The sequence below is a fragment of the Cavia porcellus genome, unplaced genomic scaffold, assembly GCF_034190915.1.
Source record: "Cavia porcellus strain 051 isolate PalLab524CR breed Dunkin Hartley unplaced genomic scaffold, mCavPor4.1 scaffold_20, whole genome shotgun sequence".
In the NCBI taxonomy this organism is placed as follows: Eukaryota; Metazoa; Chordata; class Mammalia; order Rodentia; family Caviidae; genus Cavia; species Cavia porcellus.
The window spans coordinates 34,738,183-34,755,989 of record NW_026947503.1 but is presented as its reverse complement, the minus strand read 5'-3'; the positions used below and the strand labels follow the sequence as shown (position 1 = coordinate 34,755,989).

The 17,807-nt window shown below is 48.7% G+C and overlaps 1 protein-coding gene across 4 annotated transcripts in view; it reads left to right on the top strand.

Moving 5' to 3' along the window:
• Ctif (cap binding complex dependent translation initiation factor) overlaps window positions 1-17,807 on the top strand; it is a 288,191-nt gene that overhangs the window by 105,308 nt on the left and 165,076 nt on the right. For all 4 annotated transcript variants that reach the window (XM_005005538.4, XM_013157177.3, XM_063231710.1 and 1 more), the window contains exons 4-6: window positions 3,490-3,563; window positions 4,582-4,686; window positions 9,845-9,920. In XM_005005538.4, coding sequence (XP_005005595.1) covers window positions 3,490-3,563; window positions 4,582-4,686; window positions 9,845-9,920 — 255 coding nt within the window. The remainder of the gene's footprint in view (window positions 1-3,489; window positions 3,564-4,581; window positions 4,687-9,844; window positions 9,921-17,807) is intronic.

The following is a 17,807-nucleotide window of genomic DNA, read 5'->3' as shown; positions in this document are numbered from 1 at the left end:
GAAAGACATCCCTTGCTCATAGATAGGAAGAATACATATTGTGAAAATGGCCATTCTCCCAAAATTCTTATTCAGATTCAATGTGCCTTAGCTTTTAACATAAAAGTTTAAAAATAAAATCATTAAAAACTTTAAAACTAGAAAAAGCCTATCAAATACTAACACAAAGAAATAAAATGTTTTGTATAGCTATACAATATGTAGTTTAAGCTAAGTGTCATTATCAAGTGATTTAAAATTTTTTTAAAGCTTATGTATGTGGATGATGTACGTGCGGGGTGTGTGAGTGTGTGTGTGTGTGTGTGTGTGTGTGTGTGTGTGTGTGTGTGTGCGTGCGCATGCTTTCTGGAGTGAGAAACTCTCCAGTCACTCAGAACCTCAGGCTTCAGCCTGGCAGTGCTCCATCCTTGTGTTATGATGAGGCCCAGGAAAGCTAAGGGTGTTGCCTGAGGTCAGTCAGCTGAGGGGGACAGGGTAAACTATCTCCCACCAGCCCCTCCACAATCCCAGACCATGTAAGCTTCTCCTGTCCACCCCATGCTCCTTACTTCCTGCCTCTTCCTGTGAGGCTGGGGCCCGGGGCACCTTTTGCTAGGAGAGCAGGGCTTTGGGCCTTTGTATGCCCACTCCCTCAGGCTAATGGAAGGCCAGACCACTGGCAGATGAAGAAAATTCAAAGCAAAACAAAGCCCCCAAGTTTCTTTGCCAAGGTTGAGGGTCTCCAGTGATGAAAGGGGAAGGGTGGAGGCTCAGGTAGCTGGCTCAGGTCATTTCTACCTGGGTTATCATTACTTATGGACAAGAGATACTCAGTAAATGCAAATTACATGTGTCCACTTTTCTTCTCCACCCTGAGGCTAGGCCTTGTCCATGTGGGCTCTGAGGGCAGGCACTAGGGTGACATTGGCCATGGTCTTCAGCCAACGGGGCAGCAAGGGGATAGCAGGTGCAGCCTCTCCCAGGCTGTCTCTTCCAGAGGTAGAAGTGGTAGTGGTCAGAGACCAGCCACACTGCCTGCCTAGGCTGCTCTGTTTGCAGCCATGGAAGACCCAGACCTTTGGGTACCTTTGTGCCGTATGGTAGGAAGACACAACAAGGCTTCAGGTAAGGGTCTGCTGACCTCAGAGGGCAAGGGTGTTGTATTGGTCGGCTTTTCTGTTGCTGGGGCGATTTACCTGATACTCACAATTTAAAGGAGAAAAGGATTGACTCGTGGTTTCAGAAGTTTCCGTCCACAGTTGGCTGGCTGCAAGCAGGAACATCACGGCAAAGGAGCATGGTGGAGGAAAGCCGCTCAATTCATGGTAGCCAGGAAGTGGAGAGAGCAGGAAGAAAGCCAGAGAAGAAGGGGTCAGGGATCAGTTATGGTCTCCATGGTCACACTCCTGTGATTTACCTCTTCCAACCAGGCCCTGTCTCCTAGCAGCACATTTAGCTGCAAACACATCGATGGATTAATCCACTGATGAGTACAGCACCCTCAAGGGCCCACTGCTTTCCAGAAGTCTCACCTCTGAACACACAAGGCTTCTGGAGAACACTTCAGTTCTAAGTCATAACAGACGTGACGGGCCAGTCTCAGGAGTTCATGAATGACATGGTTGGTGGATCATCTTGTTGGTTCACTAGGGCTGCTTGATTTCAGATGTCTGACCACAAAGTGGATGGCTTCAAACAACAGAAATTTATCCTCATTTCCCCACTATGGAGGCCAGATACCTGCGATTAATGTGCAGTAGACTCTGACCTGGACTAGGAGTGGATAATGTTGAAGACCACCAGGTCACCACTTTGGGCCTCAGGCACACTCTCCAGATGCTGTGCAAGCACAGGGGCTTCTTAGCCACCCAGAATGGCTTTGTATCCTACATCCCTTTGTATAACCCTCTCCCTTTGCCCAGATGACCCCTGTCTTCCTTGTCCCCCTGCTTGCCTGACCCCAGGAATTCTTTCATCTTCTGGGAAACTGCCTGTGCTTTGATCCATCTCCGGTGCCCAAGCTGGAGCTCAACGTGCTGTATTGTAATTCTTTATTGTGTGCCTGTCATCCCACACCAGCCTCATGGGTGGGCCTGCAACTCCTCCACCTTCATGTCTTCAGAGTCTGTCCAGGCCCAGGCTCACACTGGGGTCTTCCAATGTGTGAGCTGTGGCCCTGAGAAATGGTGACCCAGGGAGTTTTTAGTCATAGTGGATATCTACAGAAAGACCCCAAAGATGAAAGCTGGGGACATTACTAGGAAACTAAGCAAAAGGTAATAACATATACAGAAAAGTGTATGTATCATATGTGTACAGTTCAATGGATTTTCACAAACTTAACAGACCTTTATAACAGACCTTTATAACCAGATCAAGAAATAGGCATTACCAGCCCTTGCGACCTGTTACTGAGTTCTGTCACTATATGTTAGTTTGCCTATTCTTGAACTTCATATAGATTGAATCATACAATCAGTACTCCTTTGTGTCTGTATTCTTTTGTCTCATATTCTGTTTACAAAATTTGCTCAAGTAATGGCATGTCCTTTTGATTTGTTTATTCTTGCTGCTGTGTGATACTCCAGTCTGTGAATATGCCACAGCAGCTTAACTGATTGACTGTTGATAGGCATCTGGATGGTTTTCAGTTGGAGCTGATATGAACAGTGCTGCTGTACATCTCACAGCACGTTTCTGTTGTGCTTGTCCCTGGGAGTGAATTCTTGTATCCCATAGCATGCGGTTATTCACCTGGGTTGGCCACGGAAGTATTGATTTTAAGGGCTGTGATGACGGAAACTGATGGTAGGGGGAAGGAGGGTTGACGGGCGCCAGGAATGACAACAAGAAATGGAGAGATCATCAGTCAACAGGCCAAGAAACCAAACCATAGATGGTGCATTGAGTAGTTTTCTGCTCCATCTTGCGGGAGGTGGATCATGTAGGAAACTCGAGGATGAACACTGGAGCAGGTTGACTTAGGGAGAAATTCAGTTGCTGGTGTAGTCCTGGTCACTGGGGCTTTGCAGGAAGTGAGGTATAACTTGAAACAAGTCAGTCCCTGTGTGACCCCCAGCCTGCCCGGCTTTGCAGAGCCTCTGCCTGGGGAGAAACAGCTGTCATCAGGCTAGCAGCAGTGGTAATGGCTCATGAGTGGGTCAGATGGAGTTTGTGCGGACATTCTGAGCAAAGAGCTGTGTGCAGAGCCCTAGGCTATTCTACCTGACTGCATACCTCTGTAATATACCCTCTAATGGGGGATCTTGTCTAGGAGGAGACCTGGGATCCCCAGGACCATTCTCCTCACTCCCACTAGTGCACCAGCTGGGATACTCAGTATTCTGCTGGCTTATTCCAGCCTCCAAACTGCCTCTGATGACCAGCATAGGGGACAGTGAGGACCTCTGCAGCCCTGCAGGCTTGAGCCATGGGGAGGCTTTCTATCTCCTTGTTCTCAGTATCCTGGCCAAGCAAATAATGTCATCTCTCTCACCCCATCTTTTCCAGAATGGCAGCAAAGACAACTCTCTGGACATGCTGGGCACAGACATCTGGGCTGCCAATACCTTCGATTCCTTCAGGTAACTTTCCCTTGCACCTTTCCTGCAGTGTGTCCTTTGCTGACCCATCCTTCTGCCCTGCTGAGTCAGTGTTCACTGACCAAGAAGTGGAAGGAAACAGAGGCAGGTGAAGCAGAAAGGGAGAGAAGGAAGCGGGACAGAGGGCAGAGACAGGGGCTCCAAGGGAGAAAGATAAGGTCACCAAGAGCATCAAAAGTAAAAGAGGAAGAGAAGAAAAGGCAGGGAGAAAAGAGGATGCAAGGAGACACAGAAACAGACCGAAAGGGAGAAGGACAGGGAGGGGAGGAACTGAGGAGGTCAGCAGCAGAGGAGAGGGGCACATGGAAGGTGACAAGGACAGTGGAGCGGTGGTCCCTGCTCTTCTCATGTGACAAGTCCAGGAGAAAAGGGAACATTGTGCTGCCCAGACTTAGAAGCCTCCTGATGGGCCTCAAGAATTGGCTCAGGCTCCCAAGGAAGAGGGAATTGCTCCCCTAAAAGCTCTGCTGAGGAGCCCCTGCTATGGTGTCCACCAACCATTATGTGGGTCACGGATGGCCCCAGAGCTGGCCAACTCGGGGTGCACTCCAGGCTCGCCCTGGCCAGGGCACAGAAAGTCTCCTGGGATGGGAACCCGGAGGACTAGCCCTTGCTCCCCCACTCATCCATCTCAGAGATCCTGTGGCCTTTTTGAGCTGCTTGTCAGAGGCCCGGTGACAGATTCGGCACGCACACTGCCCTCCCCTGAGTCTTCCTCAACTACAGGCAAGAGACAGACTCTGAAGGGAACGGCTATGAAGTAGCCAGTGGGTCACACCAGGGTTCTGGAAGCATGGGTTCGCCTATAGCAGGCCTGAGGGAACGATCCACTGCTAGGGGAGTCTGCAGTCAGTCCCGGCCCTTGGGGATGGGTTCCCACCCGCAATCACACCTGTCGCCTCTATCAAGGAGGTTTCTCCACTGAACTCGGCCTCCTGACCCCAGCCACTGACTGTGAGCCTCTCCCATCTCCCATTTCTCGCCCTCCCTCGCCCTCTAGCGGTGCCACCTGGGACCTGCAGCCTGAAAAGCTGGACTTCACGCAGTTTCACCGCAAGCTGCGACATGCGCCCAAGCAGCCCCTGCAGCACATCGACCGTGAAGGGTAAGGGGGCGGGATCCTGCAGCACCCGGGCACCCGGGTACCTTAGGTCCAGGATGCCCTGCTCGCATGCCCAGCATTGGCAGCTCTCAGAATCTGCCTTTTTCCATCTTGGCTGCTCCTGACCATACACAGAGGCCCCGCCTGGCAGTCACCGGGCCAGTGGCTCTCTGACTTGAGCAAGCATCGGAAGCCCCACCCCCATTTAGCCTCCCGCGGGTCCCCCCCCCAGGGGCTCTGATGCTGTAGATCCGGGGGAGGAGCAAAGCTGGGAATTGCATTTCTGACAAGTCCCAGGGTCTGCTGATGCTGCAGCCCAGGGACCCACTTTGGGAGCCACTGGTGTAGCACTGCTCGTCGTCACACACGGGCATCTGCCCTCTGTCAGCTTGGTGCTTTAGTGTTGTGGTCCTTTTAAAACCGATTTCAGGGCTGTCCTCAGACACTATGGCTCCAGCCACAGGCTGTGAGACAAATGACTGCAGATTCTATTTGTTTAAAATAATTTTTATTGAGGCAAAATTCACATAACATAAAATTAATCATTTTAGAATGCAATTCACTGGTATTTAACATAGCTACAATATTCTACAGACGCTTCCTCTCTAGTTCCAGAACATTTTAATCACCCCAATTAAAACCCCAAACCCATCTACATACCCACCCCCAGCTCCAGAAACACCGTTTCTGTTTCTATGAATTTGCGTCTTCGGAAACTTTATAGATCTTCCTGGGAGTGGCATGTGACCTTTTACACCTGGCTTGTATCACACAGCATAAAGAGTTTGAGGTTCACCCACACCGGAGCGTGGCTCGGGGCTTTGTTCTTTCCTCATGGCTGAGCAATATTCCATTTTATGGCTATAGCGCTACTTATACATCCTTCTGCCTCTTGGTTTAAGTGCTTTCCACCACTTAGGTTTTACGAATAATACCGTTGTGAACATTCGAGTGCAAATATCTGTGTAAGTCCCTGCTTTGTAATTCTTTGGGCAGAGATTGCTGAGTCATATGGTAATTCTTTGTCTTTTTGAGGAGCTGCCAGACTTTTTCAAAGCAACTGAATATTTATATTCTTGCTAGTGGTGTACAATGATTCTGGTTTTTCCACATCTTCACTCTCACCTATTATTTTCTGCTTTTCTGCTTGTTTGTGTATTTTATTATACTGGTGGTGTTTATTTTTCCTTCCAGTGCTCCCCTGCCTGTTCTTTGTTCCTGTCACTTCAGACCTAATCATTAAGTGACATAACTAGACACTTTCCTTCATCTCTCATGTCCCCTTTCCCAGGCCACCCTTACTTAAGGCCACTCTTCTTGGCAACACTGGTCTCCCTGCTGCGTAACAAGCATTCCCGAGGGAAAGGATAGCCTCCCTCTCATGCTAAGAAGAGAGAAGTCATGCTTGAAAAAGGTTAAAGAAAGCAAATCCAAAAGGAATTAGAAAAGAGAGCACCTGTGGGCACAAGTCCTTTGGAAAGGCTTCAGGAGAGAGAGATGATGTCTTCCTGGGAACTGCAGTCTCTCCTGTGTTCCTTGAGAGCTCATAGCTGGTGAAAGACAGGACCACAGTGATGCCTGTGCCTTACTGCCTGCAGGTATCTAGTGAGACTACATGTGGAGCTCCAGCTTCCACAGGTGTTGGCCCTGTTCTCGGGGGTTAACCACCGTCATGTGAAGCGTGCCGCTTGTCCTCGTGCTGAAGGGTACTGTCCCTTCTGAAACCAGAGTAACAGGTGACACCCACCCACCAGCTGCAGGCCTAAATTCCTCAGCTGTGTTCATCCACTCAGCAAGAGCTCACTAGGCTTCAGAGAACAGCCTTGGGTCTGTCAGGGACACCTGACTCTGACCAAATTCCGTCCCTCACAGGTTCCCTGGGAGTGTGGGGCAGTGTCCTGTGGCCATCTTATGGTGAAGCCAGGAACTCTATTCCCCATAAAGTCCTGATGCAGGGGGGTAGACTCCATGTGTCCAGCCACTGCATCCTCCCTCAGCTGGGCACCACTCAGTTGCCAAGGCTTCCCACAGCCCGTGTTTCCATGGAAGGACAGAAATCAGAGCAGACTGTTGCCTTGGAAACCTGGCTGGCAGCAGTGACTCAGCTGGCTGTAGCTACCTTCCCTCCTCCCCCACCACTCACCTGCAGTCCTGCAGGAGATTCTGGCCCTGACCAGGGCGGGCTCGGGCAGCAGCCTTCTCCTGCCCATTGCCCACAGCCTGACCCAAAGCTATTGAGTGACAGCAAGAGGCCTGGAGCCTGGCGTGGCTTCAGAGCCCAGTGCCTGCTGGAGAAGCCCACATGTGAGCTCCTGGAGATCTGGATGTCAGCCAATCCAGTCTAGCCAAGTCCCCAGTAGCCTCTTCCCGAGAGCCATGGCAGGGGCAGAGCATGGATGACTACAAGCAAGTGATGCTTTCACAGGCCCCCCTGTGGTCCCCAGGCAGATTTATGTGGTACGATCAGAAAGCACAGTGAACATCTGAATTAAAAATTCATTGCAATAAGACACATTGCCATTAATCTCCCTCAAAATGCTCCCCCTTGCTTCAAGCACAATCCCATTCTCCTTGCCACCTCTGAAGCAGCTCTGGAGGTCCTCTTTCATTGCCTTTTCTTGGCTGCCTTGATATCCTGAATCAATTCAAAACATTTTATGACCAATCCTGTCAAATAAAAACAATACCGTGTCCTCATGTACCTTGTTCCCCGGACACAACATCATGCAACTTCTGGATCTTCCCGAAGTCAAAATGACTGTGAAAATGTTTTAACAGATTCAGGACATCAGTAAAGACATGAATGAGGAATCCAGAACTGCTCCGGAAATGGCAGGAATGGTGGGATGAGTGTGTTTGAAGTACGGGAGAGTATGTTGAGGGAGGTTAATGGCAGTGTCTGTACCGTGATACATTTTTAAAATGTAGACATGCACTGTAGTTTTTCATTTACACCTCTAGTCAGTTCAAAGACAGCTGGATAAAGGTTCCAGGTCTTTCTCTACTTCTCCTTTGTAGCACAGCAGCCTCTCTTCCCTGGTAGCCACTACACCCCTCTGCCCACTCCTGGCCTGTCCTCCAGCCTCCCCTCTCCAGCTCCTTCCTCCCTGGCCTGCAGTCCCACCCCCACAGAAGGTGAAGCCAGCCTCCGCTGCAGTCCAGGGCTGCTTAGCTTCTGTCCTCTGCTAGGCCGCTCACTCTGCCTGGGGCTTTTTTGTTTGTGTTTGTTTTTGTACTTGGGTTCAAACCCAGGACCTTCACACTGAGCTCTGCATCCAGAGCCCTTTGTGTTCTTTTTATTTGAGAGAGAGTCTCACTAAATTGCTAAATTGCCCAGGCTGGGCCCAAACTTGTACTCCTCCTGCTTCGGCCTCTCAGAGCGCTGGCCTTCCACACTTGGGACATTTTTTCACAGCCCCTGGTCCCACCTGCCTTCTGCCCTCTGCCCAAGTCAGTTCCACAGTCGCTCACCAGGCTCCTGCAGCATCCTGCCTCCTGTCCCTGACAGCGCTGGCCTGCCCGTTGTAGGCCCGGCTGTGTCTCCTGCAGTTGTTTCAACCAGTGCTGTTTAACTGGGCTCCCAGACCCTAGTGCAGAAGCATATGGTGGTTGAAGAAACCAAGAATCTAATGGTGTGGGGAGGCTGGCTTCACAGCCCCCTTCTCTTCCATCCAACCCCTGCTGGCTGTGGCTGCCAGATTCTCTTCTCTGGGCTCCAGGCACTTCGGTCCACAGGACTTTTGTGACTCTTGTTTTATCCTGTGCCACCTAGTGGCGGTCAGGCTCATGGCTCTAATAGATAAGTTGAAGACTTGCTGTGCCAAACACTCAGGGCTTTGTTTTGTAGACAAGGCCCCAAATAGAAATAGATGCTTGGTAAATATTTAAGTGAATGAGTTACTCTGAAATCTGAGAGTTGCGTTAACTCTGTGGCTGGAAAGTGCTGCTGCCAGCCCATGGGCAGCCCTCACTGGGCCTCAGTCAAGTCTGACAACAGTAATAATACTTACTGTGCCCTGCCACGCACCCATCCCTGTTCTGAGTGCTTGTCTTGGAAGAACTAAAACTCATCATAACCCAGACAGCCAGAACGATGGTCTTCACTTTGAGGGAGACTGGAGACCCAGGAATGGAGGAACTCACAAGCAGCTGGACTGGCCCCAGAACCTGGGGTTTAATCAGTCACTTGGAGGTACTCAGTCCCGTAGGAGGACAGTAGTCACAGAAGTAGCCAGAGCAGCAGGGAATCATTTACATGATTCTTATTGCTTTTGATTATTATATTATAATTTTATGTAATTTATTACCTATATTTTCCATTTACATGACTTAAGTTTTATGTATAATGCATAAATAAGACATATCTAAAATATTTGCTCTGTGCTGGGGCATAATCATAAACATCTAAGCACTTGAATTCATTAAGTCAGTTCTCCAGCCACTTTATGATGTTAGGCACTAATTTTCTCTGTTTTACAAACAAGAAAACTGGGATACAAAGTGATTTACAGGGGTCACTCAGTTAGAGTCACAGCTGCAGCTGGGGTTCACAGCCTAGCAGTTTTTCGTCAGAAGCTGCACCCTTAAATATGCAGAAAAGCCAGATCTTTGGCCTGTGAATTGGGCCAGCAACTCAGGCCTGAGGGTGTGTCCATCACAGAGGACAGCCTACAGGACAGGGCACACATCTAGCAGGCTGAGAGCCAAGCCCAGGAGGAAAAGCTCCCCTCCCCAAGCTTTCTGCCAGCCCCTGCCAGCCTTTGCCAGCCAAGCAACCTTGAGAAAGTTGTTTGGTCTTTATGTTCACTGATCTTTTTTCCTTTGCTGCAAACGGGCAACATGGAAGGGCTTTTATAAGAGCTGTGACTGGTGTTTATTAGCCAAGAAGCGTCAGTGGACTCCTCCATTCCTTTGTAGCTTCTCTGTAGGTTGGATTTTGCATGAGGGGAGGAGACACACGCACACATGCATGCGTGCACACACACACACATACACGCCTGTCCCAGCACCATTTCCTCCAAGTGGAACAGTTGATTGTGCAGGCCTTCCAAGAGGACAGGGCCAAGGCTCTCCTGCCCATTGCTCCTCTCCTGCGGGAGGGTCAGGACAGCATCCTTACAGGAGCCTTGTTCCCAATGTCTTTCTGTCTTTTCTGGTCCAGGTGTGGAAAAGGAAAGCTGGAAGATGGAGATGGCATCAACCTGAATGACATTGAGAAGGTCCTTCCGGCCTGGCAGGTAGGTGTCGGTCCGATTTTCTAATACCGTGGCCACCCTCAGGCCTGGTGCTCTGGCTGGGCAGGCCCTGGGCACCCCAGCTAGCCCTGGCTCTGGTAACCATGCATTGCAGTGATAGATAAACAAAGTAGGCACTCACCATGGACCAGAGTACCCATGTCCCACTCTGCAGTGTGTGTGGCAGCTCATCTTGGCAGCTTGTCCTTGAGGATGCCAAAGGCACCACTGGCAAGCATGATGTCCCCGAGATGCAGCTCAGCCAACTTAGGGGATTTTGCTCCTTGACCTGAAACTCCACGTAGGAGGGCATTCTGTGGTGAGCAGCTGGGTGTCTCATGTGTCAGGGGCTGCGTTTAACCTTCTGAAAAATGGAGTTGTCCTGCCAGCCTCCAGGTATCTACTGCACTTGCTGACTTTGTCATCCGTGGGCTCAGTTACCAGAGTCAGGCCAGGCTCCGGAACAAAGAGGACCCACTCGCCTGCACTACAGTGAAGCCAGGCATGAGATGCCTGCAGTGCTTGACTTCGGGCAGAAGCTGCAGGGGCTGGCTCCTCTCAGGGACAGGGTGGGCCTGCTGAAGACAGGTAGAGTGATGGACCCTCAGAAGGGACTACACTACCACTGCTGACATCTTCCTCCACCGTGACATCTGCCCTTCTCCCTTCAGACTCTCTCACCTGCATCCATGTGTCCCTTTCTGGTCCTCATCCCATTTCAGCTCCTCTCTGCTCCTGCTCTGCACCTATTGCCGAGAGAGACAATAAATAAGTCCTATAGTTCAGCCCTAGAAAGTTGGTCATGGTGAGACTTCTTGTGACTTTCCACCTTTCTCTCCCTCTTGGGGATTTTTTAATTTCTTAGATCTGAAAGTAAATGGTTTCCTCAAACTTTTCAGCCGTTATTCCTTCTTCTCCCAACTCCAATTGTATGAATGCTGTACTTCTTCATAGTTTTCTTTGACTCACCAAAGCTCTGCTTGACTTGTGGTGATGGTGGCGATGGTGGTGATGGTACTGAGGATTGAACCCGGGCCTCATTCTTGCTAGGCAAGTGCTCTACCACCAATCTGTATTCCCAGCCCTTGCTTGTTTTATTTTTGAGACAAGGTCTTGCTAAGTTACCCAGGTGGGCTTTAAACTTGTATATCTTCCTGTCTCTCCTGTGTAACTAGGATTACAGTTGTATGTCATCTTCTCTGGCTATTTTTCTGAAGTCATTTCTCCTCTTTCATTCTTGATAGTTTCCATGGCTGTCTTCAAGTTCACCCACCTTTTCTGATAATGTCCAGTTCACTGTTAACCACATTCAGCATATTTCTCATTTCATTTTTGAGCTCTAAAAGTTCAACATGGGGCCAAGGATGGTGTCACATACCTGTAATCTCATCACTAGGAGACTGAGGCAGAAGGATCACAAGTTTAAGCTCAGCCTGGACAATTTAGTGACTTAGCTAGATTCTGTCTCACATTTTCTTTGAAAATGGGGAGAAGATAAGGTTGTAGCTCAGTGCAAAAGCTCTGGGTTCAGTCCTGTACTACATTTAAAAATTCAATATGGAGATATATATATATATATATATATATATATATATATATATGTGTATATATATATATATCTATATCTAGATAGATAGATAGATAGATAGATCTTATATTTCTCATGCTTTGGCCTATCTTCTTGAGCATACAGGACCTATTTCTAATAGATGGTTTAATGCCCTTATCTACTAAATCTATCATCTATGTTATCTCACACTGTTTCTATTAATTGATTTTTTTTCTCCTGGTGAAGAGTCATATTTTTTTTGCATATTTGATGATTTTATATTAGATGCCAGATACCAGGAGCTTTACACTTTTGGGTGCTAAGTTTTCTTGGGGAGAAGTATTTGTTTTCCAGTATCCCTTTAAATATTTTGATATTTGTTCTACAATACAGTTACTTCAAACAAACCTGATCCTTTTAAGACTCCTAAATTTATCAAGGAGAAAAGACTTTAGGGCAGATTTTTGCCACCCTGCTGAGTCAGCACACTCTTCAAAGACTGCTGTGCACTGCCCTGTGTCTTAGGAGGTGCCAGAGGAATGCCACTGTTTCCCACCCTGTGTGATTGATCCTCGGGTGTTGCTTAATCTATTTCTTTTGAGCTTTTTCCAGCCTTGGGCATTTCCTTGTACATGTGCACAAATGAATACTCAACCAGGGACTCAAGGTTCTGTGTCTCCCTGGATTTCTCTCTCTGGGCAGTGATCTTTTCTGTAAAGCACAGCTTTCCACGTCCCGGTTGCCTGAGTTCTGATTTTGCACTGTCTGTACAACTCATTAAGACCACCATCTCTGTGTGGACTCCGCTCCCTATGTTACAGGCTGGGACTCTCTAGGAGCAGGGACACATACTGTAGTCACCTCAGGGCAGAGGAGTTATGGTGACTTTATAGCAGAGTAACCTGGCAGGCTCCAAACTGACCAGGTGGCCCAGACTAACGTCATGAGTGGTGGGGTAGATGGCCATCATGCACCTCTATGAGACACACCAAGAAAACCTACTGTCATTTCTGGGGTTGTGTAGATAAATGCTCTTATTTTAAAAAATGCATTCTAGAGTATTTGAGGGATTCGAGTATCATATTTGCTGTTGGCTTTAAGTGGATTAGAAGATGATCAGTGGTGATGATGTGTAGGTTCATAGAGGGCAGAAGAGCAAATGTAAGGAAGTGTTAACAGCCCAGGAATCTAAGTGAATTCTTTGTAGCACTCCTGCAACTTTCCTACATATCTGTGTCCTACATGAAGCAACAACCCTCAGCCGTGATGTGTAAGTTGGAGGACAAAGTGCCAGCTCAGCCTGTTATCATCGCTGCTGATGTAAATTCAGCCTCAGCCCTGAAAATAATAGAGTAAAGTCCTCCCAAATGATCGCCTTCTCCCTCCATTTCTCCATCCCCAAAGCACTCATTTATGATGTAAAAAGCACATTTGAAAGAGTTAACCCCCAGCTGCCTCCTGACCTAGGTGAGGTGTGGAAGTGGACTTCAAGCCAGAAGGCTGGGAGCATCAAGGCTAGGCAGGAAACAACTCTGACCACTGCCTCCTACCCCAGTGTGAATGAGAGTGAAGACCCTTGTCATCCTTTGGTGGTCAGGAGGCCGGGCAGCCGAGTTTACATGGTGCACAGGGCAACACCTGCACTCCTTGGGCATCATGTTAGCTTCTGCTCTCATTAGACTCAGGGCACTGCACGTGAAGCCTGCCTTCTGAAGGGGACCAGCTAAAGGGACCCTGTCTGTGTTGGGCAGGTAGGATGTGATTCACACCCCTAATCCCACAAATGTTTCTGGGTAAAGACAAGCATTCCTGCTGAGAGCAGCTTGAATGACCAGCCCTGGTCCTGGGCTATGTCCACAGCTGACACATAAGCTACCAAAGGCACAAATAAATCACTCCATTTTCCTAAGCAGCGCAGAGGTAGGATTAGGGAGCAAGGAGTCAGATTCTGGGCATCTCCCATAGCCGTGCAGTGTGACTTCACCCCATTCGCCTCGGGTTGCTAATTTATAGTGATGCTATTGGGGTTTGTGAGCTATGAAGGCCTCAGGCACTGCTGAGGACAAGCAGGAAGTGGAGGAAGCAGTGCCAGAACTGCTTCCAACCAGGGTTTGTGAATGGCTTCATTGGCAGGAAAGATCCCGCTGTTAAGTAGATTATGAAAATCATCAGCCCAATAGCCCTCGGAGGTTTCCTTGTCTTAGGAGTTTCTTTCTTCAAGGTGCAGTAAATCTTCAACCACTCTTGAAGCCCCTGCAGAAGAAGTCTTCATCCTCATCTCTATGCTCAGATCGGGGCACACAGAGCAACGGTAGCCACATTCATACACACACAGGTCCACACCCCTCCATGCATACATGAACACACATGTTCATGGGGATACCTGCATCATAGGTATGGTATACATGCATGCATGGACACACATGCCTCACATGAACACACACATATAGGCACAAAATATACTTCACATATGTCACACAGCACACATGGGCACATACACATTTCATATATAGCACATAGTATATGTACACAAACATAGGACCCATACATGTACCATATGTACACATGTGGCACACACTTTGACCTGCTTTACCCCCAGAAAACAAGACCCTGTTGCTATAACTATACCCCAGAACTGCCTGAGAAGCTCTCAGATCTGCAGCTGTCTGACATCAACCTAGACCAGTGGTGGTGAACCTATGGCACATTGTTATTTGTTTTTCTTTTTTAAAAAAAAGAAATGTTAATGTATGAGTTGTTTTTACTAAGACCTCAGTATCAGGTTTAACTGCATGTCAGCACTTTGTGTCAAGTGGGTTTTGGATTGCAGTTTGGGTACTTGTCTCTAAAAGGTTCATCATTACTGCGCTGAACCTAGTCATCTGTTGCTCAAAACCTAGCTGCTTAAAAGTATATTTATCATCACACACATTTTTTGAGAGTAGCTTGCTGGTGGTCCTGGTCCAGGCTGTCTTGTGAGGGCTTTGTCCAGATGATGGCCTGGGCTTGATGCTCCTGTTCATAGTAACCCCCCATGTGACTGAAAGCAGGAGGCCTCTCCATCAGCTACTTAAGCATCCTCACAACATGGCAGTTGGTTCCCCTAAAGAGAGTTATAAAAGAACAGGTGATTGAGAAAGCATCCAAGCTCAGTCTAGAAGTGACATAGCATCACTCTGCATGTGCCATATGTTGTTTGCATAGACTACTCCTGGTGCAGTATGGGAGAGCCTAACCAGCCACAAGAGTACCAGGAGGACAAGACCACTGAGCTACCCCAGAGGTCAGTCCACACCTACTGAATCATACCCAGGAATTTATCTTTATAAAGCATTACAAGAAATTTCAATTAACAGTAAGAGTTGCAAACCTCAAGTTCCAGTTGATCCTGCTCATGACTTGGCCATTCCTTGGAGCCTTTGCAGTTAGGATGGGTCCAAATAAAGCTGACAGGTCTCATGATTCCCCCCAAACATAGCTTTCAGGGGCAAAAAAAATAAAATCCAGATCTTGGGAGAGCATGATGGAGTGAAGGGATGATCTTTCTGAGTGTTCCTATATTCATCAGAGCCCCAAATAGCTAAGTATGGCTGGTCCAGTTGTCTGCTCTTGATTCCTGATCATCAGCCCTGAATACTGGGACTTGGGATGGGAGAGATCTTCATTGTATAGGACTGTGTAATACACAACAGGATATTTACAGTTCCTGAATTCAGTCACTACAGCCAGTCACTGTAGAGGGTGTCATGGTGACCACTAAAACACCCTCACTTCCATGTTAATCTTAAAGGCACTGTGCTTCCAAGTGAAGATGAGCGAATGGGAAAGGTAGCGTCCTCCCTAAGACTAGGGACCCCTAGTCTCCCATAGGAGTCTTGGATCTGTGCAGAAATGGGAAGGCTTCCTGGAGACTCTCCCAGACAGAAGTCTGGGGAAACCGTGGCACCCCTCGTCTTTTCTGGAAGCAAAAAGAAAGAAGAGGAAAGAGGGCATTGCCTCTCTTCCCACTTGCTTTGCACTTCTCCCAGAAGAAACCCAGGCCTCCACGTCCCTGTTCAAACTTCTCAGCACACAGGAACCTTTGTGATTGACCAGCCTGTGTCTGGGGTCACCATGCCCTGCCTGCAGTGCAGGTGGGGCCCTGGCTCCCCACTCATCCTGTTCTTTTGTTCCTCTTTGCTTCCTCACAGCCAGTTCCCTCTGTCTGGAACCCAGTTTTCTCTTTTCTTTCTGATAAACTCCTTGTCCTAGCCAGGTCACCTCCCCTGTGATGCACTCCGGTGTACCAGGAAGAATCCGATTAGTCATCTGCTGAGTTTCCCAAACCCCTGCTCCTGCCCCTGTGTGATGGTGTCTATCACACTGCCCCTTCTCTTTTAATTGCTAGACCCATTTCCTATACTGTGAGCCCCCTGAGGGCCAGGGCCTGGTCTCATCTTTGTAACCCCACCCATCTCCAGGCCTTCTTGAAAGGATATTGTTGAGTAGCCTTCCTGATGCACTGTCGTGGCTGTCTGGAGGATCCAAGATAGTAGGACTTGTGTCTGTTTTGACATTCAGCACAGCCTCTTTCTCTTACCATTTCCCAGCAGAATTTTATTATCAACCTGTTTATGCTCCTTATGAAATTGCTAAAATAATTTTTCTCTTTCTTTCTCCTCCTCCTCTCCTTGCTTTTAATCTTTGTCTTTATTTTCAGTCTTCTCCTCTTCCTCTGCCTCCCTTCCTCCTTCTCCTTTTAAAAAGATATGTCCATTATCACCTATGTTATGATGCTGTAGCCCGTGATAGTAAACAATCCCCACATCTCAGTAGCTTCATGTATGAAATTTTATTTCTGCCTTTCTGAAATTCTACTGAAGGTCTGTTGTTCATGGCCTTTCCTTGGAGGCTTAAGGGTCCAACTGGATTCCACCTGTGGCCCCATCACTCAGTCATGGCTCCCAGGGTCCCTGTCGGGGCAAAGAGTGAGCTGGAGAGAGAGAGAAAAAGGTTCTAGGTCTGAAATGCTTTGGCCTGAAAGTGTCACTTGCACTCCCAGCCTATTGGACAGAGATGGTCCCACAGCCTTATCCAACTGCAGAAGACTGGCAGGAGTGCAAAGCTTCGTTTTTCCTTTGTTTAACTCACCTTGTTTACTTAATACACCTTCGTGGGAAAGCACTTTGCCCAAGCCTTTTAGAGACAGAATTGCATAAGACAGTCCCCAGAGGGGCACAGTCTAGCCGTGAAAATGAGACATATACACAGATTACAGTGCCTCGCCAGTGAAGCTATAAATGCCTGAGCAGACGTTGGGCCTTGCCCAGGTCAGAGTCCCTGTGGGGTGCAGTCTGGGTGTCCTCCTGCATGTCCCTGCCTCCCTGCCATTGCCACTGCAGTCATTAAGCCTAGGGCTGGAGTATGGAGCAGAGCATTCCACGGCCCCAGCTTAATACCTGTTGTGGTTTTTCTCCTGGGAGCTCTAGCTTACCTCTCACTGGGAGTCAGACATGAGGCTCCTGGGGGTGCTCCTAGGAGATGATGCCTTGGTTGGGGCACCGGGGTTACCCAGCCAAGACCCCTTCATCCAAAGCTGAGGACCCTGTCCCTGGTAATCCCATCTGGCTGGATTTCCACAGTGAGCAATGAACTCAGGGACTCGCCTCCCCCACGGTGCTAACCTCAGGGGCTCCCCCATATTTCACTGTGATTTTAATCACACCTGTATCCCTGTGAACCCCAGCTTCCAGAACAGCTCCCCACCCATGAAAAACATTTCATTAGTCAAGAGTTGGTGTTGGTGACATAACAGTCCCCAAATTCTGCCATCCAGGGGTGATGGCTGGCGAGGAAGGAGCAGGTCAGCTGCTGCAGGGAGTGAGGCTGGCCTTGCTTCCTCACACCCTGAACATGGGAGGGCAGTGGGCAGCTCTGGGCACAAGGATTCAGTGTTTAGCCATGGTTCCAGGTGGTAAAGCCATCGGGCAGGGCAAGGGCTGAGACCCACACAACTGGGTTTAGAGTGGGAACCCCATATGCCATCTGTGCTGTTGGTATCCCACCTGCATTTTTGGCACCTCCACTGTGAGCAGCACTTGAGCTAGCCTGCCACACTGACTGTGATGTGGGTGGTTCAGCCCTGTCATTTGTAATCCCACCCCCAGTGTGGCTCCAGAATCAGGAACAACTAGTGTCCTGGTCATAACCAGGACAGATGGCTGTGTGGTGGCTGACTTCCACTAGAGGGCACCAACATTCCGCTGTGCAGGCTACACCGTCTGGCCTTTGTAATGAGAAGTCCCCTGATCCCCAGCACCTAGTGCTGTCTTTGCTGACCACTCCTTCTTATCATGGCCAAG